This window comes from Ursus americanus, chromosome 2 (assembly GCF_024610735.1).
Source record: "Ursus americanus isolate L20-20 chromosome 2, mUrsAme1.1.p, whole genome shotgun sequence".
Lineage (NCBI taxonomy): Eukaryota > Metazoa > Chordata > Mammalia > Carnivora > Ursidae > Ursus > Ursus americanus.
In genome coordinates this window covers 33,200,901-33,227,155 of record NC_142128.1, presented here as the reverse complement: position 1 = coordinate 33,227,155, position 26,255 = coordinate 33,200,901, and the positions used below count along the sequence as shown (strand labels likewise).

The window sequence follows — 26,255 nt, the reverse complement described above, 5'->3', positions numbered from 1 at the left end:
GCCGCAGAGGCGTCGACGGCGGCGGCGACGACGACGTTCCTCAGTCTTTGGGGTGGGCTCGGCGGCGCAGGCCGGGCATCGCGGAGGGTTCGGCGGTCAGCGGCGGCGGCCCTAGGGGGCCGCGGCGCCATGGGCGGGCGGTAGACGGGCTCGCGCGGGCGAGGCGAGGGGAGGCGGCGGTCGTCCAGGCCGCGGCGACCTTCGGCAGGGCCCGGGGGTGGGGAGGCCCGGGGCGGGGGTCGTCCCGGACAGCGCGGGGCCGCGGGGCGGGTCTCGCAGGCCGTCGGGGTGCAGGAGGCCTGGGCCGCCGCGAGGAGCCGCCGCCGGCCGCTGGGCCCCGCCGCCGGGCCGCTCGACGACGACGCTCCCGCGGGGGCCCCGCCTGAGGAGGACGCGGCGGCGGCGAAGGCGAGGCCGCGGGAGGCCGCGGAGGATGGAGGAGCGGAAGGAGGAGGGCGAGGCCGAGATCCAGGAGCACGGGCCGGAGCACTGGTTCTCCAAGTGGGAGCGGCAGTGCCTGGCTGAGGCCGAGCAGGACGAGCAGCTGTCCCCCGAGCTGCAGGAGGAGGCGGCGGCCGCCGCGCAGCCCGAGCACAAGCAGCAGAAGCTGTGGCACCTCTTCCAGAACTCGGCCACCGCCGTGGCCCAGCTCTACAAAGGTGAGGTCCGCGGCCGCCATCTTGCCGCTGCCGCCGCCTCGCCGCCGCCGCCTTGGGGTCGGCGGGTCCGCGGAGAGCCCCGAGGGTGGCTTCTCACCCGCCCGCCGGGCCGGGCCACCGAGCCGCCGCCGCCGCCGCCGCCCCACCGCCCCCTCCCCACAAGATGGCGGCGCGGGGGCGGACCCGGCGGGCGGCCGCGACCGAGCTAGGGGCCGGCGCGGGGGGCGCCCCCGTTTGGGACCTATCTCGGGGGCCCGCTGGCGGCTGGGGCCCGGCTGCCGGCGCCCCCGGGCCGGGCGGGGAGGGGAGGGGCCCCCAGTCACAAAATGGCGAAGGGAGGCGGCGGGGCCGGCCCATTGTGCCCGGAGCCGGCCTCGGGGCGGAGACTGGGAGGGGGCGCCTCCCTCGGCCGCCGCCGTCCCGGGGCTGCGCCTCTGGGCCCAGCGGCTCGCCGTGGCCCCCGCCGCGACCCCCTTCCTGCTGTCCTCGCACTTGAGTATGGGATCCTGAAGCCCTGGAACAAAATGGCGAGACCTAATATGGCCGTTCCGGAGTGATTGACGCCCAAATAACATCTCTCTCTCTCTCTCTCTGTCTGTCTCTCTCTGTCTCTTTTTCTGTCTTTTGTGTTTTTTTTCCTCCTTCCTCCCGGCTTTTTCAGACCGAGTGTGTCAGCAGCCAGGACTTTCTCTCTGGGTCCCCTTCCAAAACGCAGCCACCGCCGTCACCAACCTCTACAAAGGTAAAGATAACCTTGCTGCATTGCCGGCTAAGGGGAAGGGCAGCCTGCGTCAGGGTTTGAGCCCTGCGCTGCGAGGGTATTAGACACCCTTCCCCGGATCCACCCTTCCCCGCTGCGGAGTCCAGCCACCAAGTGCCCGGGGTAGTATAGCTAGATCCCTGCTTCTCAGCCGGGGCGTTTGACCCCCTTCTCACCTCCCCCGGGCACGTTTGACACTGGGGGCAATTTTGAATGTCATCGCTAAGAGGGGGCTGCTGAATATCCTGCCTTGCAGGAGATAGGCTCCCCCGCCCCAAATGTCAGTAGTGTGGAGGTTGAGAAGCTCTGAGCTGGGAGACGAGTGAGGCGTGCTTCTCACTGGAGAGGGCGCCCAGGGAAGAAGGGAATTTATAGTGCCACAGACAGAGAGGTGAGCACCTCCCGGAAAAGAGTTTTGAGTTAGGCAGCTTAGACCAAGGTATTTTGGTAGCGTTTAAGTGCGTTGAAAACTAGCTGTTTGGAATAATCTGTGCACATTAACATACTCCTCTTCCCTAGCAAGTTTAAATATTTGCTTTCAAAACTACTGCATATCTGATTGCATATTGTTGGCCAGAAATGTCTGATCAGAGTTTGCATTGATATGTGTTTTATGGTAGTGTTTTTCTGGAGCTAATCCTCTCCCCTCCCCATGACATGAAGATATGTAAGTAAATGTTCATCGTGCTCTCTCAGTAACCAAGGCTTTAGATTTTGTGTCTTAATGATTTTGAAGATTTGGAAATTTGGATTTGATGTTTCTTCCAGGGCAAGGTTTCTATGGAGAAAGGATTTGAATTTGACTGTTAATCTTAGTAAAAATGTAATTAAATCAGATGCTTTCAAACTTGGAGAAGCTGCACTTAACAGTATTGGACTTTGTGCATTTCAAAATAAAACAGGTTAAAACACAGGCTGTGGAGAGACTTGCTTCTCAGATTCTTATTTTTGCGTAAGAATGTGCAATGATGGCAGCATTCTATAGGAAAAATATTTTTTATCGTGAGATGTTGTGGGTTGAATTTGCAGTTTTTTTGGTATAGTAATTTGAAAACATAAGTGAAACCCAGTGAATTGAATGTTGGTTTTAGGGAAGGAGGAACTCATAGTCTAGGCCTACGAGAAAAGGGAAATACAGATGATGCCCCAGTGGTCAACTTTGATTTTATGTAGCTGAGTTCCTTAAATTTTGACTCTTGAGTAAATTACTCTAAGATCCATCAGTGCTTGAAGGTGTTCAGCATTGTCTGACTTGGCTCTTGGTTTCATCCAGAAAAATTTGAAATAATACATAAAACTTGTTTTAAAAACTCATTTCTTGGAGTATAATTTGGGTGCTGTATAATCACTCTTTTAAGAATCCTAGCTTGAATTGGACAAACACTGTGAAGACATAGAGCATCTATCTCCAACCCAAGCCCCTGGCACCGCTGATCTGATTGCCATGTATATGGTTTCCCATTTCCATAAGGTCCTGAATAGAGCCTTATGGCACAGTCTTTTGTGCGTGATAGCATCCACTTCCCATGTTTCTGAGATTGATGATGCAGGTGTTAATAAGCAGTTCACTGTCCATTTTGGCCCTCTCCCCCACCCCAACTTTTTTTTTTTTTTTTTTTTTTGCTTGAGTAGCATTCTGTTGTGTGTGGGGTGTTACTGTTTATCCATGTGTTTGTTGCAATTGATTTTTGCTTGAAGGGGGGGATGGCACCATTTCTGGTGGCTTTTGTATGCCTCTCTTTGCCTAGGCCATACAAAAATATGAATGTTCTTTAGATTTTAATTTTTGGTGCTGTTGTGTACTGTTGTATCTTTTTAGGACTAAAGCTGACAGTTTTGTGTTGTGCTTCATATAAGAAGATGGGTTCAGAAGCTGAACTCTGAAATAATCTCAAATTGGATTGCTTAATTTGAAATTGCTTTTTATAATTTATTTTCTTTGTTCAGAAGATTGAGAGAGACATTAATTTTTTAAAAAAATGAAAATCATATATTCTTGTTAATGCAAATGTGTTAGATTGTTAGAACTGGTTTTATTTTGTATCCTGTTTTTGTAAAAGTAAATGCATCCTTTTTTACCTGGTAGGGAAGGTAAGTTGTGGTATGTGGAATTTGGTAGTGTAGCAACATAATTTTACCTGAATGAAGGAGAGGAGATAATGCTCTGCAGATACTCACATTCCTCTTTTTCAGGGTGAAGTCTTTGGAGAACAGGACTACAGCTGTAGGAATAATTAGATACCTTTTTTTTTTTTTTTTTTGAAGATTTTATTTATTTATTCAACAGAGATAGAGACAGCCAGCGAGAGAGGGAACACAAGCAGGGGGAGTGGGAGAGGAAGAAGCAGGCTCATAGCGGAGGAGCCTGATGTGGGACTCGATCCCATAACGCCGGGATCACGCCCTGAGCCGAAGGCAGACGCTTAACCGCTGTGCCACCCAGGCGCCCCGGAATAATTAGATACCTTAAATAGAACCAGTACAGTTGGCAAGGTAGTGTCACTAGTGCATGCAGCATTAAGTAGTGATAAATCTAAATCATTGTTCATAGCTCCGATTAAATATTTAGATGTAATTTACAAGGGGGAGATTTGGAAGGATGTCTTTAAGCGGGCAGTACTTCTGTATTTTGTCTGATTAAACACTTACCTGGCAAACTAAAAATGGCTCATTTTGCAGACTGGGGAGAGGTTGGCACTTCTACCAGGTTCTTGATAACTCCTAAAAGGAGCACATGGGCTTTTAAAAAGTCGACCGCTCAGTTATTTGGTTTGGCTGGAAGGATTTAGAGGACAGCGAATTGTCCCTCAGTGTGGACAGAATTCAGGAAAATGGAGTGTGTGGTTCCTTCTCTCCCTGTTGTAGGGCCAGACTTTGGTATCCTCTTTTGGAAAGGGGAGGAAAAAATGTTGGTTGCTGGTTCTTGTTTCTACCTTGATTTGGTAAATCTAAAGAGGGTGATGTTTAGTTTTCAGTTATGTTCTCTTCTTGGCCTAGTATATTTTTTGATATCTTCGACTCTAGAGGGGAGTGAAAAGTTACCGAGGTCATTTTAATTTAGCCCCGGGTTCATGCTTACCTGGGAAATACTTGGCCACACCTAGTCGTTTGCTTTTTAAAGCACCCTCCTTGGATTTTCCTGGGTGCCATTAGGAATTATTCTCCTTGTTTAATGCTCACTACTTCTGTTTGGGGTTTCTTGCTCAGAAGAGAGGTTGGACTGGTGGTTGTCCTTTGGGACAAGGCTATCCTAGGAGCCCCAGTGGTCAGCCTGAGGTGGGTGCTGGCGCCTTAGCACTTCAGCAGCATCCTTGACCCAGTGCTTGATCACACCGCACAGGGTCACTTCTTAGCATTTCCCTAATGGTTCTCTCTCTCTCAGGTTTTTAATGTTTTTTTCTTCTTTTACTTTTGTTTTATGCTAAGTTCCATTTCTTTACTTCTACTTTTAATTAAATACTTATTCTTTAAAAAATATTTTTAATTTTATTTTTTTTATGTAAGCCCTGCATCCATTATGGGGCTTGAACTCACGACCCTGAGATCAAGAGTCACATGCTTTACCAACTGAGCCAGCCAGGCGCCTGTGTCTCCACTTTTAAAAACCGCATTTGAGACTTTTGTTGCATGCTGAGTACTATCACATATGTTGAGAGGTTTCTCTTGATACTGTTTGTGTGAAAGATGTTTCTGGTTCTCTCCCTGAGCAGCATGTGCCCAGGGAACAGCTGTACTCCAGCGGTGCTTGAAGAAGGCCAGCATTGTTAGGCTTTCTAGGCCTCCTGCTAGGTTGTATGAGTTCTGGTTTTGGCCTGTCATTACTTAGCTGTGTGGTCCGGGAGGCAGATGATGGAGCAAGATACTGCACCATGGTGCTCCTTCATTCTCTCAACTGGAACTGGGGATAAGTTACTCCTACTTCAGAGGACAAGATTTGAGTTTAGTGCTGGTGTATGGTGAGTATTCCAAGTGCTGATCTTGTTGGTATTTAAGTTCTGATTTCCAGGTGTTTCTGGCTATGAGCAGTCCTTAAAATGAAGGGAAGAAATTCTAGGTTATATTTTGTCTTTGCATTTATTCTTGTGTTGAAATAAACTTTGTGGCGTGGCGCTTTCCTTCTTCATCTTTCCCTAAGAGGGTACAAGTAAATAGAATTGACAGGTGAGAAAATGGTGTGACGCCCTTTAAGTCCTTATTATTGAGATCTCTTGATGCCAGATCCCTTTGTAACATGCTGTCTCACTTCAGCATGGCCATGTTGGACTTGAACATAAAGTGAAACTGAGCTGGTCTGCTGAAAATTTTTGGGCCCAGTGGTGAGTGATTGACATATAAACAAATGGTCAGAGAAAACGTGTTCTACCTGGGGACAAATAGTGGAATTTCATCTTCTTAAATTTGACTTTCTGGAGCTGGTTTGTGACTCTCCTTTCTGCAAAAAACTATTACTGAGCTTTGAGACTTTGTTCAAAATACCTTAATATGGATTACAATTAGAAACCTTAAGTCTTAGGTTTTATTCTTTAACTTTTGCTTAAGGAGCTGTGGCCTCAGTCATTCCTAACATCATTTGTAGATTCTGTTTGTAAATTTTTGTGGAAAACATTTTCTTCTGTGTAACTTTTCTGTAAAAGGATGTTTTGATTGCAGGTAAGCAGAAATACAAGCAGACAGGCTTCAGTGGTGTGGACATGGATTGGCTCCTGTCTGACATGAAGGCCGAGGGTAGCATTGACTTCATTCAGTGGCTCACACTGTCCTGCTCCATAGTCTCTTGGCCAGAATTGGGTCACATGTGTACTCAGAACCAGTATCATAGCTGCTGTTTGGGGCTATGCAGATTAGATTAGGACTAAACCACATGTTCCACTCTTTGAATTTGTGGAGGAAGCTTACCCCAGAGCTATCCAAACTGAAACTTGGGGGAGTACCTTTAGGAGAGGGAGGATGAGGATTGGATGCCAGGCAAATGGGGTTGCTACAGTTCTTCCCTGGCTCCTGTCCTTTCTGTGTGTGCTAGGTGAAAAATTAATTATCTAAATAGCTAGAAGTTGGTACCTGTTGTTGGATGCTACGTTGTCTGGGAATGCATGAGTCATTTTCTCAAAACAGTTGGAAAATGGTTTTATTTTGCCTACAATTTAGATCTTTGTTTCTTATGAAACATTTTAAATGCTTTTTTCCCCTGTGGCAGACTGGATGACTAGTGGAGGTTGAAGTTCTAAGTTTGAATATTTTGTAGTCATTAGTATTCTTTGGAAATGTTGCTTTGAGATAGCAACGTGCTCTTACACTTCATAGGTCCTCTAAGGAGGATGGGAGATGGTTTCTCTTTTGTTGGGGAAGAACTACGTTGTAGAAGGAACTCTGTCACTTACCTAACTTTGGGCAAGGCCCTTTGAGCCTCAGTTCCAGTTCCTTGTTTAAGAAATTGGGATGTCTGCTCTGGCCAACTCACATAAGGTTTGTGAATATCAAAAAGCTATAAATAGTGAAATTGGATTAATCTTGTCTGTGTATCATGTAAGAAAGCTCTGCATTTGGTCTCCTGTCTCAGATCAGGTGATTCTGTGCCTGTTGTTCCCTGCCAGTGGTGAGAGGATTAGACTTGTAAGAATCTCTAAGTCCATTTCAGCTGTTCATATAAAAAGTTCTTTAAAAACATAAGAAACACGGGACATCTGTTACTTGTCTGCGTCAGTTTGTTTCTTGTATAAGGAAATGAATGTGTTGTGCTTAAAGGTTAGATTGACATTTTGATGCCCTTGGGGTTTGCCTAACCTTCAAGTTTATGGCCCTGTTCCACAGTGGCTTCGGCTTCAGTAAAATAGTTTTGGACATAAGACTGTCCCCACAGTTTCTGTGCTCTGCATTTCTAGGATTTGGATGTCTATTTGTCAGGGTTCAGGTGTATTCACAGCAGTCTTTGGCAGAGAGCCTTCGGAAAGCCATGCTTGTGTGTGTGTTTATTGTGCTTCTGTACACTAAATTAGCCTGTGATTACATTAAAATCCAGCCTAGTCATGCCTAAGATTCTCCAGTAAGTATTCACGTCTCTCCTGTTTGGTTCAGGGTATGATAGGAGGGTTTTATTTTCAACCAAGTAACTATTTAAAGTCCTAAACATAAGGACTATATTTGAAATGCTTTTGTTTCAACGTGAGATTTTCTGTTTAGGGAAATAACTGAAATTGGATTAATCGGGGTGGTAAAGTAATTGGATTTGGCTTTCAGGATATGCTGTGATTGGTATCAAACCAAATTATGCACAGGCAGTGCAAAAGCAGGTACCTGAAAACCTTAAATGTCATGCCTGCTGTTCTCTTTCTATACCTTCTAATCTGTAGAAGTCAGTGCTTGTGGAATGCCTGATAATTTAGTTTGTTCTTGGTTGGTTCTGATGTTGAGGCTTGCTCACAATTTCTGAGGTGAAATGATTGGTCGGTTACATAAAAAAATTTTTTTTAGTTGCGTAAATTTTAGAAGAGCATCAAACGTGGATAACTATCTTTCATCTAAACCAGTGAATATTGCATTTTCCAACTTTGTTCAGACCTGTGATTGAAGCATCAGGCCCTCCCGTGAGGCGCCTGGCTGGCTCAGTCAGTAGAGCATGTGACTCTTGATTTCGGGGTCCTGAGTTCAAGCCCCACATTGGGGTGTGGAGCCTACTTAAAAAAAAAAAAAAGCCCCAGGCCCTTGCAGATCTGATATTTGGGACTTCTTGTTGTGTCCTCAGTCAAACCAAAACGTAGCTAGCTTTCTTCCCTGGATTGTCAGTTTTTTTGTGTTTTGTTTTTTGAAAAGACTTTATTTATTTATTTGACAGTGAGAGACAGCCAGTGAGAGAGGGAACACAGGCAGGGGCAGTGGGAGAGGAGGGAGCAGGCTCCCAGTGGAGGAGCCTGATGTGGGGCTCGATCCCAGGACTCTGGGATCACGCCCTGAGCCGAAGGCAGATGCTTAACGACTGAGCCACCCAGGCGTGCCCGGATCGTCAGTTTTTTAAATAACCATCTCAGGTGTCCCCCCTCCCTCTGGCTCTTGAGTTTTGTATCCAGTTGAGGGAGAACGTTTTGCTGTCTGGTTTGCCAGGTGTACATTTAAATGCCTGCTTCATCCTGCTTTTGCACTGTGCAGGCCTGCTTCAGACTTGTTTCTTGTCGTCCTTCTGTGCTTCCAACATTTCCCCTCTGTACTTCCAGTTCTGGGCTTACTTCCGTTTGGTTCTTGAAAAATAAAATTTCCTTGGTCATTCTGTTTGGACCCACTTCTCTACATACAAGCTTGAGTAAAACAGTTCTTTTAGGTAGGGCAGGTTTGTAGAAACCTGGTTGCTTTGAGGTTCACACTTAACATTTCTCCTTTCTGTGGTGCTGTGGGATGGACTTAGGTTTTGCTCAAAACTTTGTTTTCTCTTTTTCAAAAGCTTCCAGCTCTTTCAGAATCACTCTTCTAGATATAGCTTTACCAAGGTCATCTTGAGTTTATCTACCCCTAAGGTTGGCTTTATCTGAGTCTTTAAGAGATTGGAAAGTGCTGTAGTGTCCTCTTAAATGTTATTTACCTTTTTTTAAAGAATTTTTTTTAAATTTATTTGAGAAACATCTTGCGTGCCCATGTGCAAGCACAGTTGGGGGGAAGGGGCAGAGGGAGAGGGAGAAGCAGACTCCCCGTTGAGCAGGGACCCTGAGATCGTGACTTGAGCTGAAGGCAGAAGATGGCTTCACTGACTGAGCCACCCAGGCGTCCCAATGTTTTGTACTTTTAAAATGGAGTTCATGCTTGCTTTGTTTATGATGAAATGAGAAATTAGAAGCCGTTGGTTCACATTGTAACTTGGCCATATTCTAGTAATGAGACACTAGAGAAATTACTTCATTCCAAAGGTGCTTTTTATATCTTTAGAATAGGAGTAACCCACTTCTCAAAGTTGTGATGGAGTTGACTGTTTTTAAGAGTGCTCCCATATGGGGCGCCTGGGTGGCACAGCGGTTAAGCATCTGCCTTTGGCTCAGGGCGTGATCCCAGCGTTCTGGGTTCGAGCCCCACATCAGGCTCCTCCACTAAGAGCCTGCTTCTTCCTCTCCTACTCCCCCTGCTTGTGTTCCCTCTCGCGCTGGCTGTCTCTCTCTGTCAAATAAATAAATAAAATCTTTAAAAAAAAAAAAAAAAAGAGTGCTCCCATAGACAACTTCTTCCATGTTTTTGTTTGGAAGATTTTTTAGCAGTAAGGACTGATCATCTAAGGAATAGGCCTTGTGATAAAGTTCTGCTTGTGCTTCCCTCTTACATTCTTGCTTAATAATGCAAATTCATGCAGCTTGGGATCCTCTGTACTGAATTACTGTGTTTGTTTCTGGAACACAACTCTTTATTGGTTATTGCTTTTTCTTTCAGAGTCTTCTGAGTTAATGTGTTTTAGACAAGAAATTAAAAAATCATGGCCCAGAAAAGTAGTAGAGGAATGATTCTTTGTGCTACAGAAGATTTCTTGCTTTTACAGAAGGCTCAGGGATAAATGGAACAGTTGTCTTTAATGTGATTAAAGGTATACTTGTGAGTTTCTCTGAGCCTAGCAGTTCAACTAAAAATAAATGGCTATGACTTAAATTTCCCAAAAGGTTAGGGATCATTTATTGAAAATGTGGGTTCCATATATACAGGGGTAGTATTTATTTACAGGGAGACTCGGAGGCCAGTCTGAGAGATTTTTAAGGCAGGGTCTTTTGGAAATGATTGAGTTGTGGAAAACTGTTGGGAACTGGAAGCACAAAGAAAGTATACCTCGGGAAATGAATGAAGCCTTTTCTCTTTCCACTGTGCTGTTTGGTTTTGGTGTTGAATAGTCAGTCAGAATTAAGTTTTCCTCTTGATTTCTAAAATGTTTGCTATTGCCTTCAGTGTGTTCCCAGTTCTTGGTGCTGAACCTTTCAGTAGGAGTGCATCCCCAAAATGACATAGTAAATGCAGGTGGCCTAAGTGATGTGTGATATTTAGTCATCTGTTGAATGATGTGTGCTCCTACTTAGAATTAATTGTGAGATTTCTCATTTCTGAAGGAGAGTAGAGCTTAGTGGTTAAGAACCACAGACTCTGGAGTAAAATTTCAGCTCTTTTATGTATTCTGTGACCTTGCTAAAGTGGCTCAGTGCTCAGTAGCTGTTTCCTCTTTGCAATAGAGGGAATCCTAGTACCACTTACAGTGTCGTCTTTTTTTTTTTTTTTTTAATTAACTCTACACCTAGTGTCGGGCTCGAACTCATGACCACACAATCAAGAGCCCCATGCTGTACCACTGAAGCCAGCTAGGTGCCCCTCAAGGTCTTCTTACTACCTTTTTTCTCACATGAAGCAGAGTATAGTACTAATACACATTTAATAATTTACCCATCATTAGTATTGTTAAACAGGCTAGCTTAATTAGATTAAGCTTAGCAAGATTTTTAAGGGAATAGCATTTAAAAAATGGTAACTTGGCTAACAAAAAGTAGTCCTGCTTTCTATTTAAAATTACTGTTTTTGGGGGCCACCTGGCTGGGTCATTCAGAAGAGCATGAAACTCTTGGTTGTAAGTTCGAATCCCACATTGGGTGTAGTGATTACTTAAATAAACCTAAAAAAATATATATATTTTTTTAAAGGAACAAGGCAGAAGCTCTAGGTCTACATGATGTGTTAACTCTGAATTTAGACCATTAAGATTCAGTGCCATGTATAACACTTCAAATATGGATGAAATACAGTTTAGTTTAATGGATTACCAATAAACTTTGAGAACCACATACTTCACGATACTCCTTTTGGTTCACTTGTAAAATGGTTTTCTTTTAGAAGAGAATGCAGCATGGCTCTACTGATTATCATATATCTTTTTTCTTTTTCTTTTTTTCTAACAGAAAGCGTGGATACTCATCAGCGAAGTTTTGATATTGGAATTCAGATTGGCTATCAGCGACGCAATAAGGATGTGTTGGCTTGGGTTAAAAAGCGCAGAAGAACTATTCGTAGAGAAGATTTGATCAGCTTCCTGTGTGGAAAAGTTCCTCCACCACGAAACTCTAGAGCTCCCCCAAGACTGACTGTAGTGTCCCCTAACCGAGCTACTTCAACGGAAACTAGCTCATCTGTAGAGACTGATTTGCAACCCTTCCGGGAAGCCATAGCTCTGCATGGTAAAGCCGTTTAAACATATTTCTTTGGAAAAATGGTTAAGAGTGTGCCTGTGGACCCATTTTCACATTTAGGTTTAGGTCCAGATATATTGTCTGTGTTTTGTCTATTATAGTAACTACATGCTCTAGAAATGTTTAAGTAGAATGTAAGCTAAGAACTTAACGTGGGCAATTTTTTGAATGTTAGCTAGCCCATCCTAAAAAATGTTTTTAGAAAGCTAGTTTGAGCTTATCAGTGTGACAATAACAGAATCTTTTGCAACATTGATTAGATCTTACTGCTTTATACTTACTATTGTACATGTTTTCTTACTATTCTGAGTCAAAGAGGAAGTTCTTGTGTCTTAAGAATTCTATTACATTTCTGACTGCCCGGAGAGCCTGGTCAGCGGCAGGCAAGTGAGGCAGGTAGTTGTTGGGCTGTTCTCGTGGGAACTCCCTTTGACACTCTCAGGTATTGAGTGTGCCTGTAAAGGGTGAGAGTTGATGACCCAAGTGGGAATGGACAGATGTAAGAATAAGTGACTTTCCTTATGTCTGTTGTTCCTTAGGTCTGATAGTCAGGACTGTCAGGACAGTCTGTCACCATCACCCCAGGCCAGACATGCCATAAGAAGGCCGCCTTGGCTAAGGGCTTTACGTATTACTGGAGAAGCCTGGGGGTGTGTAGTCAACAAGTCTGTTGTTGTTTGTCCCTCTCTAATACAGATTTACAAGTAGAGCTGGAAGAGGTGCTTACATGACATTTAATACTGCTGTAAAAATAAAAGAACAACAAAGCAATGAGACTTAGTTGGAACTGAACAGGAAACATGGATGATACAGGTGACTAAGAGGAAAGAAGTAATTAGTTAGGTCAGGAGACCTGTTAAAAGCGAACATTTCTGGGCCGTAATTTAGGTCATGTGAAACTAAGTAACCTCGTATTAAAAAGGGTGGGATATAAATGCAGAGGGCTTCTGTGTCCTTGAAGCTTTAAGGCTTGTACAGATTCTTGTTCTCTTTGGCAGACCTTGATTCTATACCTAAAACCCTAATCAGAGCGTGGGGTTGGAAAAAGTGTTTTTTCCTCCTGATAGTTTATGATAAGTTAAAAACACAAACATTTATTGCAAGAAAGTCCTGATAACATGGATGCAGTACTTAGGACTGCTGGCTGTTTCTAATGTAGGGGAATAGTCCTGTCATCAGAACGTCTCAAACTCCAGCAAAAATGAGGTCGATCTGTTCTTACTCAGTTACAGAGTTCACCTCTTTTACCATTAAGTTTGGAACAGATGACTGGAAGTGTGTGTAGTGTCAGGTGACTGGCCTGTCCATGCACAATAGAGCTGGATGTAGTTGTCTCTAAGCATTCTGATTTTCTTTATCATCAGATGCATTTATGATTCATTCCATACCTCTCTCATTAAAGTTTCTTTTTTCTGTATCATACTATAGTTTAGAAGGTAGTTTTAAGACCACAGATGCCACTTCTGTTACAAAATATTAGTGCAGTTGTATACCTTGTAAAAAGTGCCAGGTTTCTCCTGCCCCACCCTTTTTTGACTGTTAAGCTTGTGATTTGTTATTTTCCTGAATTTTTGGAGTTTTAGTAACAATGTAGTTTTAAGAAGAGACTTTATAATCTTACATTTAAATTGTGAGGTTCAAGAAAGTTTAATTATAAAGCTATGTAGAAAAATAATCTTTCCCTTCAAGCACCAGTGCAGGATATACTGGAGACTCCGTGTACTCTTACTCCTAAGATTCCTACACTGAATTCATGTAGTTGAAACACTGTTGTGGTCAAGTAATATGGCCCCTTGGAAGAATATACAAAAACATAAATTACACCGAGTTTTGTGCTTAGTGGTTTTAGAGAACATCAGTATATTGAGGAGACAGCTAGTCTGGTTTGGGTGTTTAAAGTGATTGGAATGATTTCTAGTGATAGGGCATTGTTGACTAAATTGTAAGGTAGATTAATGACCAACTTTGTAACCAGGTGTCCTCCTGATCTGAGTTACTGGATAGTCTGTAAATTGAAGTGAAAACTGTCCAGATGATCTTCTAAAATGTATTTGGAGACATTTTCGGTAGGGTACATTGTTAGAATTTAGTTTTGCATATAATTGCTTAGCCAGATCTGTGAAATGTAGTTGAAGTCAAAATTGAAGGTCTTAGTGCATGGGAAGGAGAGTCTAAATTCATGAGGTTTTGGACTACAAGGAGGGGGGGACAAAGGAAAAGAGTTGCATATTGAAGTATACTTAATAAGTTTATAAACAGCAAACATGAGTGTATGAGGTCACATCATCCTATCCCTTTTTATGAGAGGACGTTTTCCCCTGTAGTTTTTCTTGATCAACTCCTAAATACTCTCCTATACCAAACACACCTGCATACACCTAAAATATGCATTTTATTTGAAAAAAAAAATGGCAAAGATGTAAGATACTTGTAGAGCATTTGTTTCCTGTAGACACTGAGGGTATGATAGTAAGATCTTCTGATTAGTACCTTGTCAGCTTTGGACTTAACACAATTTCAGTCATACATACATCAATTAATGGTTATCAAACAGTTTCAGTCAAATCTGTTGGTTATTGAGGCTTAAAGAATATAATCCAGTGCTTTATTTTGGCACTGGTCTGCAATATAGGTTGCTTTTTTTCCTGTGTACCATGGGACCTAGTCATCTGGATATTAAACTTACCAAGAAGTCAGAGAAATACGTAAGCATGTGCTAAACTGATTTTTGTCCTTGCCTTATTAATCCTTGTCTTAAAATTAGAACATCGAAAAGTTACCAAGTGCTGAATTAGTACCTGCTACCTCGTTTTTCATGTAACAAAATTTCAGATGGACCTAAAATCCTCTGGACCGTTTTGTGGTTCTCCGTCTCCCTTTCTAATTCTACTTCTTAGTCATCCTTTCTCATCTGGAGCCTGCCTTTTCTTTGTTCTTTGGTTATTTTATTTTATTTTATTTTTTATTTTATTTTATTTGTTTTTATGCTCTTTCAGCCTCGATCCTTTCCTCAGACTCTTTTGCTGACATGGATTACACTCTATCAAGCCCTAACCGCCTCCTGCAAGGCCCCATACTTGTAGTTTAGCCCCTGTTCCTGACTGCCTGGTGCGTGTGCTCCGTCATCCTCTAGTGGATGTCCACACCACAGCATCCCTGCAGAAGTTTTAGATGTCTGCAGCCCTTCCAGCCCCCTTAGCAAATACCTGTCTTTTCCTCATTGAGCCATTCAGATGCATACACGGCAAATTCTGTGCTGTCTATGGGAATGTGTAAATGAAGAGTATTTCCTTTTCTGTTGAGGCCAACGCAAACTTGGATAATTTACTTTATTATGTCATGAACGTGGGATGTGTAAGATATTCTAGGGGTAGAAAGGGACATTTTACTGTGCTGCCTGGCTGTGCATTAAGAGAAGGCTGTTTGGAGGAGATGAGCCTGGGCTCCGGGAATAATCTCCTTCCTGCTCTTGCTTCCTGGCCCCGAGATGACCCAGTCGACGGTCCATTTTTCCTGGGGCCACTGGAGTAGTCTTTTCGATCTTGTCACTTCACTGAAGAAAACTTTTATTTATGGCTAATAGGTTGAAGTCAGAACTGAGAATGGCATTGCAAGGCCCTTCTGATTGGGTCTTGACCTTGGGGTCAGATATCTTAGCCGTACTGTCTCATCTGTGGAATACCTCCATGCTCATTTCCTGATCTTTCCCTCTGCCTGCTCATACTTAAAGATGGATCAAGCGCCTCATCCAAAATGAAGCTTCCTTGCAGTTCTGAAGCCCTTCTGGAGCCTTCCTTGAGCTGTTAGTCTGTTCTCCCCTGGGATTTGCTTCTCTGGCTGTCCCTCACAGTAGATTGGGGCTACCTGAGGGCAGGGCCTTGTCTTAAAGCTTCTGGCTTCAACAGAACCTGGCAAAGAACCTGCTGTAGATGTGTTCTGAGTTGAACAGAGTTCAGAGGTCTGTTAGTGGATGGATATAACACAGTGGGGGCAGAGAACCTTTCAGAAGAGTTGAGGATCTTAGATCCCGGGATGACTGCAGTGAGGGTAGAAAGAATGGTGTGTACCTTAGGAGAGCTGCGGAGGAAACTCCTTAAATTAGAACAACTGAGACTTTGAACAGGGCTTGAAGATGATGCACTGTTACAGCTATGTTAGTGTTTACTTTGTGCCAGATTCTGCTAAGGAGGTGCATTTAATCCTGCACTTGCCTTGAGTTATTGCCATTTTGTTGATGAAGAAAGGGGGTTTATTTGGCTTCGATGGAACAGATTAGGAAGTGGTAGGATAGATGTTCCAGATCTGCCTGTCTCCAAAGTGCATGCTCTTAACCACTGTGCCTCCATATTTGTACATTTGTGGTCCCTCCCCCATGGGTCTGGGGGTGGGATGGGAAAGATCTTTAGGCTTATTTTTCTTATTTAAAGATATCAGACAATACGTGAATTTTCTATCTGTCTCTGGTTTTTTGTCATAAATGAATCTTAGTAGGCTTGAAGATGAATGGCTCTTGACCTGCTGCATTTCTGGTACTCTTTAGTAGGAAGAGTAGTTAGGCTTTTTTGTGTGTAGATTACATTCCTAGTATGACCTTGGGCAATATGGTTAACGTTTCCAAGGCAGTCTCCTCCTTTGTGGAAGGCGATATACTTATTGTAAGGTGTTAGAGTGAATGAGAAAGTAAGCAAAGTACCTACCTACCCTTTCACAACACTGTTTTTTCCCTTCAGAGAAGTGGGACTTCTGATTAGTTCTAAGTCCTGTGAGCGCCCTCTTTGCCTCTGGGTGACATTTCACTGCAAAAATAGACCTAGAGCTCGGGTAGCCTCTGAGGATACTTTTTCCCCCCCTCCCTTTTCAGTAAGGATGGCCTTTTAAATTGAGTATATCACTCCAGGAGGGAAGGATAATGTAAAACTTACTGTTAATTACGTTACTTGCTAGGATCTGGAACTTTTTTCATTTTTCATGTTGATATAAACCAGGGAAGTTGGTGCTGTTCTGTTTCTACTGGATGGACAGAGATTCTCAGTTGACTTGCCCAAGCAATTGGAAAGCCTTGGATTGAAATCTGGTCTTCTTGTTCTGAGTTTTGTTCGTTATTGGGGAGAGGGTTTAGGTGAAAAGGGTCCAGAGTAGGAATGGGGCATGTGTTCATGGACGGGAAGAGAGAGACCAGGCTGTGAGAAGCAGCTGGATGCCAAGGCAGACTTCACTCTTTTGATAACTTTATACAAGGCCTCCTCACTCACATCTTCTCTTAGATTGTGGGTTCCTGGCTGTGGTTCAGACTGTTCCTATAAAGATCAGAAACACTGGGTTATAGTTCTGAAGTCATTTTGATGACATTCTTGGCTGAGGTACTAGGAGCCAACCTCACTGGGTCTGGATTGTCCCTTCTGTAAGATTCCATCCGTTCACACTCAGGGACCCCTAGCATGCAGGGTCTGGTGTCATAATAGGCACTGGTGGGAATTGCTGTCATTGGCATTTGGCTTTAGGATCTAACCTTGCCCGGTTTTAAGTTCATTTCGTGTTTAAATTAGTAAGTTTTAGGGGCGCCTGGGTGGCACAGCGGTTAAGCGTCTGCCTTCGGCTCAGGGCGTGATCCCAGCAGTCTGGGATCGAGCCCCACATCGGGCTCCTCTGCTGGGAGCCTGCTTCTTCCTCTCCCACTCCCCCTGCTTGTGTTCTCTCTCTCTCTGTTAAATAAATAAAATCTTTAAAAAGAAAAAAATTAGCAAGTTTTAAAAAGGCTGTGGGCCGCCCCATTCACTAGTATAAGTACTGAAAGGGGCTTAGGTAGGCTAGCCTTTAACGTGACCCTGGAGAATTTCAAACAAAGGAAAGAAACAGAGCATTTGTTGTTTTAAAGAAAGCACTTAATGACTTAAGACAGCAACTCCTTAGTATGGAAGTCTGGCGTCTGAACCCTTTTTAGTTTGAAACCCTCCCTTTTGGTGGATGTGGTGTTAGGAGTTTGATTTCTGCAGTTCAGATCCTTTTGTGAAAGTCGTGGTCATTTAAAAATAAAGTATATATTGTCATTCTGTAGCCTTTTCTATTGCCCAGGGTTTGGTGAACACTAAGTACTAAGTGCTGTTTATTAGAGAGGCTAGTGGTAGGGTCTGTGATGCAAAGGTGAGTTACATAATATCCTTGAGTTTCTAGGCTGATAGAATTTGGTTAGAGCTTTTGAAGTATAATAACACAGGCAGTCAGATTGAGGTACAGTACCATCGCCCTAGGAGTTGAATAAACTCCATTTCTGGCTCTTCCTTTTTTGCCTAGCAGTCTTCTCTGGGCTACGTACCTGGTGATCCTTAGTCTCTTGAATCATTAAATTGCTTGAAAGATTCTTGGATCTGGAGGAACTGGGTGTAGGGCTTTTTCAGAAAATCATAAAAGGTCAGATAGGAATTTTTACCTAGGAAAAATGTAAGGTAAATTCCTAATTTGTCATACTCAATGTATAAAACTGATACCTCCTTCTCTTAGTGTTTATGGAAACCTGTGGATTCCAGGGCAACCTAAATGAATAGGGTTTTCGTTCTCTGAGCACAGGTTTTTGTAGCTTTTGTTTGTTCGTCAGAAAACATTTTTGGACCTGTGTGCACTAGAGCGATACAGAAGAGAGTTAAGAAATTTTGGTGAGAACAAGGCCTCTTGATAGGATTTGCTAGACACCTGAGATCCAATACATTTAAGAAGAAATGAAGTAATTGTGTTTGGTTCTGTTTCTTCCCCTTTCCTTATCACTCTTGTCCCTTTCCATCCATTGAGCTAAATATTTAGAAATAAATGTTTGATAGCTAATACAGATGTTTAGGTTAAGTGTTTTTAAACTGATGGTATAGTATATACGAAACTCCTTGTAACTTTCCGTTGCAGAGGACTAACTGGAACTGACCTGTGGGAGATTTTGATTTCATCCATCTGTCAAAGTCCTTCTCTTGCCTGTCTGTGCTCCTAGTGCAGTGTGTGGAACACGGGAGTAGGGACTTAATAAATGCGTGTTGAATGTTGCAGTCTGCATCTTCCTGAAATACAGAACTGTTAATAGTTACTTAACAGTAAAACGTTTTTAAAAACTTACTTGGAAATTAAGATGTAAGAGATTAATGCACCAAAGCAGTCTCATCGCTTAATTGCTTAAAATTGATAATTTCAAAGAATCTTCTTTAATTAAAATTCCTCTGCAGGCTGGAATTTCTAAATTATGGCCTTTGCTCAAGCCAGCTTTTGAGAACAAGAAAAATGAAGGCAGTTAACACAGCATTAACATTTTTGATGAAAAGTTGGCATTTTCTGTATATTAAGATTAGGTATTAGCTGCTGAAGTTTCTGGGGTAGGACTTAACTAAAGCTACCATACCAACATCAGTGATGCGAAATTGGTTTTGAACTTGAAGTAGAATTTTGTTGGACATTTTTTCATTGACGTGAAAAGGAGTCCATGTAGCCATGCCTCAGTCACTTTTCTCACCTAGTACTGGTAGTTATGAAGCACTTTAACATTTGAATTTAATTTTTCCACTAGTTTTCTGATTTATAAATACCAGTTTCTTGGAAAGTTTGAAAATTTCCGAAAAGTAAAAAATTCAGTATCTTGTTATCCCACTATATAGAGATAACTACAGTTAAATGTTTGGTGCATTTTCTTTCAGTCTTTTTTTCAATGTATAAATATTAAAACTATTTCATAGTTGAGATCATACTGCATATATGGTACTGTATCTTGCTTTTTTCATTTTAACGTCGTGAGCATTTTTCCCATGGCATTAAAACTGTCTTTGAAAAATTTGAAAGCATTGGGCTGTCAGCATAACTGAAAATGTTTTCTTGGTGTGACACATGTATCTTTGTAATTGGTTTGATTTAGTGTGCTTTACTTCAATAAAAATTCAGTATTACAATTTACATATTGGGGTGGGGAGTGGTATCTACTTCAAATTACTAAAATCTTAGTAGAACTCCTTTTTCAATAATTTGAACTCCTTCCCTGGTGCATTTAAAACACGACATTCTACACACAAGTGCTTGCTTAAAACCTCAGAACACCACTCTGCAAAGGGAGTGCTACCCACTTGAATAGCGCAATTCATTTGAAATGCAAGAATGCCAGTGTCCTGGGGTTCCAGTCAGGAAGTTACCACTTTGTTCAAATGGTGGGGATTTCAAATCCCCCCTTTAATACTGGAGATGGGAGAACTGTTGGAGCAGATCTGCCCAGGGTCCTGAGCCTGTGCTGAGTGGATGGACCGTAATGACAGCCCGCGTTTTCTCCTCCCGGGCTGGCCCTCTGCCCTCACAGGCCAAAGGGGGTTGGGGAGCAAGTAGACAGTGTAGAGGCAGCCCCCAGGCCCTGGGCTACCGGGTGGAGGAAGGGAGGTGGACCGGTTCTGCACTTGCTCTTTCTGTGCCTGTCACCTGACTCCATGCTGGGAAACTGGAATGACATGTAATTAATTCTGAAAACAGGATTTTCTTACTATCTCAAGCATGAACTTGGTATGAAAATAATAGTTATGTGCTACTTTTAACAATTGACCATGTAACCTAGATTCCTATAACTTGGACTGTGACTTTGTTTTAGCTCCGGTGGGAGCTTTCTTTTCAAAGTATGATGAAGTCATCCTAATCTTTTTTTTTTCCTATTCCTGCACTAATCATTTAAAATGGATGCAGAAACTTTAAAACTGATTGAGTTTATCTTGTATTAAGCAATTGAGACTTTTCTGTCTAATCATACTACTTGTTCTGCTGCTTTTGTCAATTGATATTCCCATAGCCCTTTTGAAAACGTGTGTTTTGGTAGAAATTAAGTTGTATGCCCTTGGGCCGTACAACTTAGTTTTTAGTTCTGAAGCATGTTCAGACTTTCTGTACTTGTATAGGCCTGATTGTTCATGTGGCTTAGCTAAGGTTTCCTGAAGCATCTTCCAGTAGCTGTCATTGGTTTATAAAATAAAATTTGGGCTGTTTAAAATAATATATTTTTTGGTTGTTCATCTTAATTTTTTTTTTGACACTTATGAAAAGTCTTTTTGGGGAAGATTTTAGATCGTTAAACTTTGAAAAGAATTTGCGCTGCTGAGAGTAGATAGGAAGCAGGTAATGTGGCACATTGTGACTTGACTTTAGCTTCCCAACTAAGCCCTGAGTCATACACCCAAGAGAAAAAAGATTGCGATTTTCCAGCAATTACTGGGGAATTTTCAAATTGACCAAGTCGATAATTTAATGTCTCTTCTTTTTCATGGAGAATAGCAGTGGAAGCAATAGAAGTATTTGCTTGATGTGCCTGTTCACTTCTGGTGGAGTATTCTGTGAGCCTTGGGTATCTTTCCTTAGGTGTTAAACATGTTGCCATGTTAACGAGGGGTTCTGGGGAGGGGTGGGTGGGGGCTATTGAGTTCTCTTGGTGGTTTCAAATGATAAAGGGATCCTCAGTTTAATTATTGAAGTAGCCCAGTTTTGTGCTGAAGGCCCACATTCTGCAGTGTAATTACTTTAGCACTTCCTGCATTATGAAACAGCTATGAAAAGGTTATTGTCTTAAGTTCATGGACACTTTTTAGTATTTTGTTGTGGGCTGCTAGGTTAGAAAAAAAGTACAGGTCTCCCCTCAAACTGGTGGAGAGCTGAAAAAAAAATGCCTGCAATTTGGGAATAATTGGAGTTTTTTAAACTTGATAAGGCAAAGATTTAAGAGAAGAGAGTCACCTGGGTTTGTTTCCTGGCTTTGGAGAGGTGAATGAACGTCAGCAGCTTTGGATTTCAGTGGATTTCAAAATGGGCAGGACTTTGAAGCACTCTCCTGTTTTGAGAATTCGGTGAATGTTGTGTGCCAGGCACCATGTGCATTAGGTAGAGGTGAAATGACCCTGTTGCTAGGAAGAGCCTAAAGGATCCTACTGTGCTGTGTAAGATGAGCCTGGGACGTTCCTTTTCCCTTCCTTTCCAATGTGTTTAATAAACCAGTGTGGGCTGAGGAGGAAGCGTAGTTCCTTTTTGATGTTACACTGGAGATGTCCAGCAGGCAGTTAGAAATACGAATGGGTCCTTGAGCTCAGGAGAAAGGCCTGCTCCTGTGGAAAACGATGCCTGTAGGTGAGCTAAGGGGTCAAGGACACCACCCTGGGTGCCACCAACCTGTCAGGGGCAGAAGAGAAGCCTGCAAAGGCCACTGAGGAAGGAGCTGGCAGGCTGGAGAACAGGAAGGAGTGGAGAGTTTCAAGCAAGAGGGAAGAGGAGCCAGCAAGAGACTAAAAAGGAGAGAGGTAGGAGAACCAGGAAAGAAGCCTCCTCGGGGAGGAGCTGCTGGAGGAACTAGGGGCCTCAGTCAGCAGGAGCAAACGGAAGGGAGGCAGCCACAGGCCCGACCCTCGGAAGGAACAATAGGTCCTTTGCTTCTGGCCACGCACACTCCCGGTGGGAGCGCAGAGGGCAGGAAGGGAGAGAAAGTCACTGTGTAGTGAGGCCTAAGGCAGGCTAGGCCCTAGACCCTGTCACCACTTCCTGCTGAAATGTTGACTTGAAGAAGGGGCAGTGTCACAGTGAAGGAGAAGTCTTAGATTGTGCTTGAGTTTGAGTCCCAGCTCTTGCTCGCTGGCTGTGTGACCTTGGGTCGCTTGCTTAACCTTTTAACCATGGTTTCTCATCCGCAAAACTGGTCAAAAAATAGGTCAATAGGATTATTTTGAGATGAAATTTAAAAGAGTGCCTAACACAGGAAGTGCTCCAAGTTTAGTGCCTTTGTCATACATAATTTTTTTTTAATAGGCACCAGCCTTGCAATGGAGTGGAGCTAGAGAGGGGCGTGATCAGCTTTCCTCTGGCCAACAGTGGGGAGGGGGAGGACATCTTCCGAGAGGGCCGATCGGTACCAGGTAGGGAGTTTGAGAGCAGTTCAGAGGAGGTGTGTGGTGCAGAATGGGACGGGCCTAAGGGAGACTGCTGAGGCCACATGCCTGAGAGTGTTCACAGGGTATTTGTAGAGTAAGAACGGTGTCAAAGGGAATTTATTAATAGATTTGATGTGGTAGAAAGTAGAGAATTTTTTCTCGACTTAATGTTCAAATTTAAATCACATTTACAGAGCATAAAAATAGAGCGGGCCCCTACCCAAACAAACCTGTAAGCTTATTTTAAAATCTAAGGTACAAGTTCTGTTCTTTGGGAACATGGGTTATACTAGATCCGATTCTGTAAATTTAGTCCAGCAATAACAAGACCCCTTGTGTGAGGCTAGAGTAACGTAAGGGGGTTGGAGTTCATAAGGCAAATCCACTGTCCGTGGTTTTCAAATTCAGCACTATGGTTAATGATTCCTGGCCTCGCTTCTGCCTGTCACAGGTTTATCCTGTACATTTCAGAGTGGAACATATGTTTGCCTCCTTAGCTATTCCAGAGTCTGAGGGTTGAGTGTCCAACGATAAGGGCTGGGTCTGTTCTGGATTTAATTCAGCCTTGAAAGCAGTAGGATTTTTTTTATACCATCCTTGTGTTCCCTCCTCTGAGGGATTATATACGGTAATAAGTTAGGCTGTCCAAAGGGGTATCTACCAAATACAGTCCAGACCTTGGGTGATCATACAGCTTGATCTGCCCAAGGGCAAAGTATGATGTCCCAGCATACTTTTTAATAGTGATCCCTTTTTTGGGCTTGAGAGTGCACTGTTGTGGATGATAAATGACGAAGTCAACTTACCTGGAGGGGTAGTTGGAACAAGCCCACTCAGGCCTGGAAATGATTGCTTGGTCTCCCCTGTGTGCACATAACACACACTGGAAGGATCTGTGGGGGGTAACTGGATAACCCAATTGTCCTGTTGGAAAGCAAGCACCTGCTGTCCTCAGCCATCAACTACAAGTAATACATAAACCGACTAGAGTAGAGGGGAGGGTTCTGTGATAGGTGTGTATGCCTAGCATGGTGCTTGCGACCTAAGATGCTTCCAGGATTTGGTAACGATCAATATTGCAAATACTGGTAGTATTACCAATAAAACATCTCCTACGTCCGAAGCCCAGCAATTGGTTTTTTCCAGAAGAAAACGTAACTGCTCCCTGGTGACCCCTTAAGAAAACAGGAAAGACGTCCTTTGACCCTATGAAACGTTGAACGTAAAGTGGGTTGCTTTCAAGAGGGTTACATAATCGAGCAACTCTAAAACCTCTTTTCTTCTTCCTAGGTCTTAGTGGTGCAATGGCTAGTATAAGCGTGCGTTCGAGTACCCCAGGCTCTCCTACACATGTAAGCAGTGGATCGAATGCTAGTCGAAGGAGAAATGGACTCCATGATGTCGATTTGAACACTTTCATATCAGAAGAAATGGCACTCCACTTGGACAATGGTGGAACTAGAAAGCGTACCTCAGCCCAGTGTGGCGATGTCATTACAGACTCACCAACCCATAAACGCAACAGAATGATCTAAACTGCAGACATTTTCACACCCACCATGCTGCTTGAAAGCCACTTGATCCTCAACATATACTATTATTGCAAAGGAAACATGAGGCCATCTTCCCTTGTTCACTGTTTCAGACAAGTGAATTCTATAGTGGTTGCCATAAAAGGAAGTTCTAGGTATTTACAGTAGATGCCTCTTGTAACTATGGCTTTCTTAAAACTATAATCCTAGCAGAGGACATCAGATATCGTGTAGTCATTAGCAAGATCATCATAGGCAAACATATATCCGTTCCAAGGCTAAAAGTGACCTTAACTGTATTTATTCTCAAAGGGAAAGGAAATATCAGATGTTTATTTGGTTATAGAATGCTTTTTTCCCCCCCTCCCCCACCCTTGGTCCATTTCCTGCTGTGTTGAGTATTTTGCTTCAACAGTATTGCCAGGTTCCTAAAATGATCTCAAACCCACGATTTGGCTTCCTCGTCAGATCTGCAGGCTTCCATTTTTTGCAGCAGCACTCTATCACGCACCTGGGCTCTCCGGAGTCACGGTGTGCGACGTCTGATGATTGGACTGTGCCCCGTTTTTTAGTTTTCCAAGCAGTTTCTAATTCTGGTGATTGTGTGATGTAAAGAGGTGCTATGATGGTCATGCAATTAATACTTAATATTGAATCAATACACAGAACTTTATCGGATTCACTTTGTGTGTGTTAGCGCTCTAAAAGTAGCAATACTATTAAATTGCCCCCAGACTGACCCTGTAGGCTTAAAATACTCCCGTTTTAAGACAAGTACTACTTCCCATGCAGGGTACTGTTCCTTATGGTAAATGTAAACACGTAGACTGCATTCAAGGGGGACCTAAAGTAGAGAGGTCATGAACTTTGAGGATGGGCTTCCTTTTCGGTTCAGTATTAGCGAGAGGGAGATGGATGGTGGGGGAGGGTTGGTATTCCAGTCTTTCTTGTCCCGTAGTACATTTTTCATGAATGCCCTACTTTGTGTGCAGTTTCCACTGGAATGGCGGAAGGTAAAGGTCTTTTATCTGCTATAATAATGTGGTCACAACTTAAGTAGCAACACCCCGTTCTCCGGTCCCTCTCCCCCTAACAAGTGCAGTTTGGAATCTCATTCTGGAAGAGATGGAATCGCATGGAGGCTCTCTAGATGTTAGGTAGACCTAAGTAAAGGTTCCGAGTAGATCCTCTGTTGAGTCCCTATAAGACCTCTTGTAGCCACAATGTTTTAGAGCATGTTTGATTGTTTCCTCTTCATTTTTAATATCTTGAACTGAATGATAGTCTTTTTTAGATGAAGAACTGATGTCAGCCTGCCAGGTACTGTAACTTATTCTATCATATTATTATATTATATATCAAGTAGGACAGTGAAAATGTTTCCTTGCAAACTCGTAGTCCAGTATCAGTTAACTTCCTGTTTTTATCCTGAAAAGACCATTGCAAATCAGTGTAAGGGTTTTTCCAGTTAATTACTTACAGCACTTTGTTAAAAGTTTGCAGTTCCTTCAGCCATTTAATAATAATCTTTCTGTGAAGAAACTTTGCCGAGTTAACCATAATATTCATTGACTGGGTGGGAGGTGAATGGAATGTGTGAGCTGAAGTTCTGTACTCACAGATCTAGCCCTTATTAAAAAAAAAAAAAAAAAAGTCAATTCCGTACTAAAACTAGGAACGAGAAGTGAGGTATTTCTAAATTTTTGCGAAAGTGGATCAGTTTTTGTTTGAATATAATAGCAGGAAGAATTACAGCAATCCGTCATTTTACCTGAAACAGACAAGCCTGTGTATTATGAATACTTCTAAGCTTCCCTTTGGAATATGCCCAGAAATGCATTTGGAGTTACCTTGTTTTTCTATCGTCCATTTAGATTCTGGAATGGGCGTTTGGTGGTGTGAAGCGTTGCCCACAAGTGGCCAGAACTCCTCTTCCTAAAGGAATTTGAGATTGAGGAACAGCTGTATAACCTCCCCCTTAAGCCTTGGTTCTAGTTCGTCCCTCTGAGTTGAATATAACATTTTTTTATTTTTGGTTGTTTTTGTTTTAGTTGGTGCTCTGACGCTTATTCTCAGTACCCTCTACTCTTGATTGTCAAATTTTGATAAAACATGTGCCATTTTCTTTGGTAAGAGAAAGCAGGTCTTAATGTCTGCCAGAACACGATTTATATGCCTTATTGGCTCCATTAAACTTTTTAAAAACTTTA

At 42.9% G+C, this 26,255-nt stretch overlaps 1 protein-coding gene across 1 annotated transcript; it reads left to right on the top strand.

The window, feature by feature from the left end:
- On the top strand, positions 1–26,255 carry HAPSTR1 (HUWE1 associated protein modifying stress responses). The gene is made up of 4 exons (XM_045783810.2): positions 1–659; positions 1,321–1,401; positions 11,319–11,594; positions 23,804–26,255. The coding sequence occupies exons 1-4, from the start codon at positions 434–436 to the stop codon at positions 24,046–24,048; spliced, it is 828 nt and encodes a 275-aa protein (XP_045639766.1). The 5' UTR covers positions 1–433; the 3' UTR covers positions 24,049–26,255.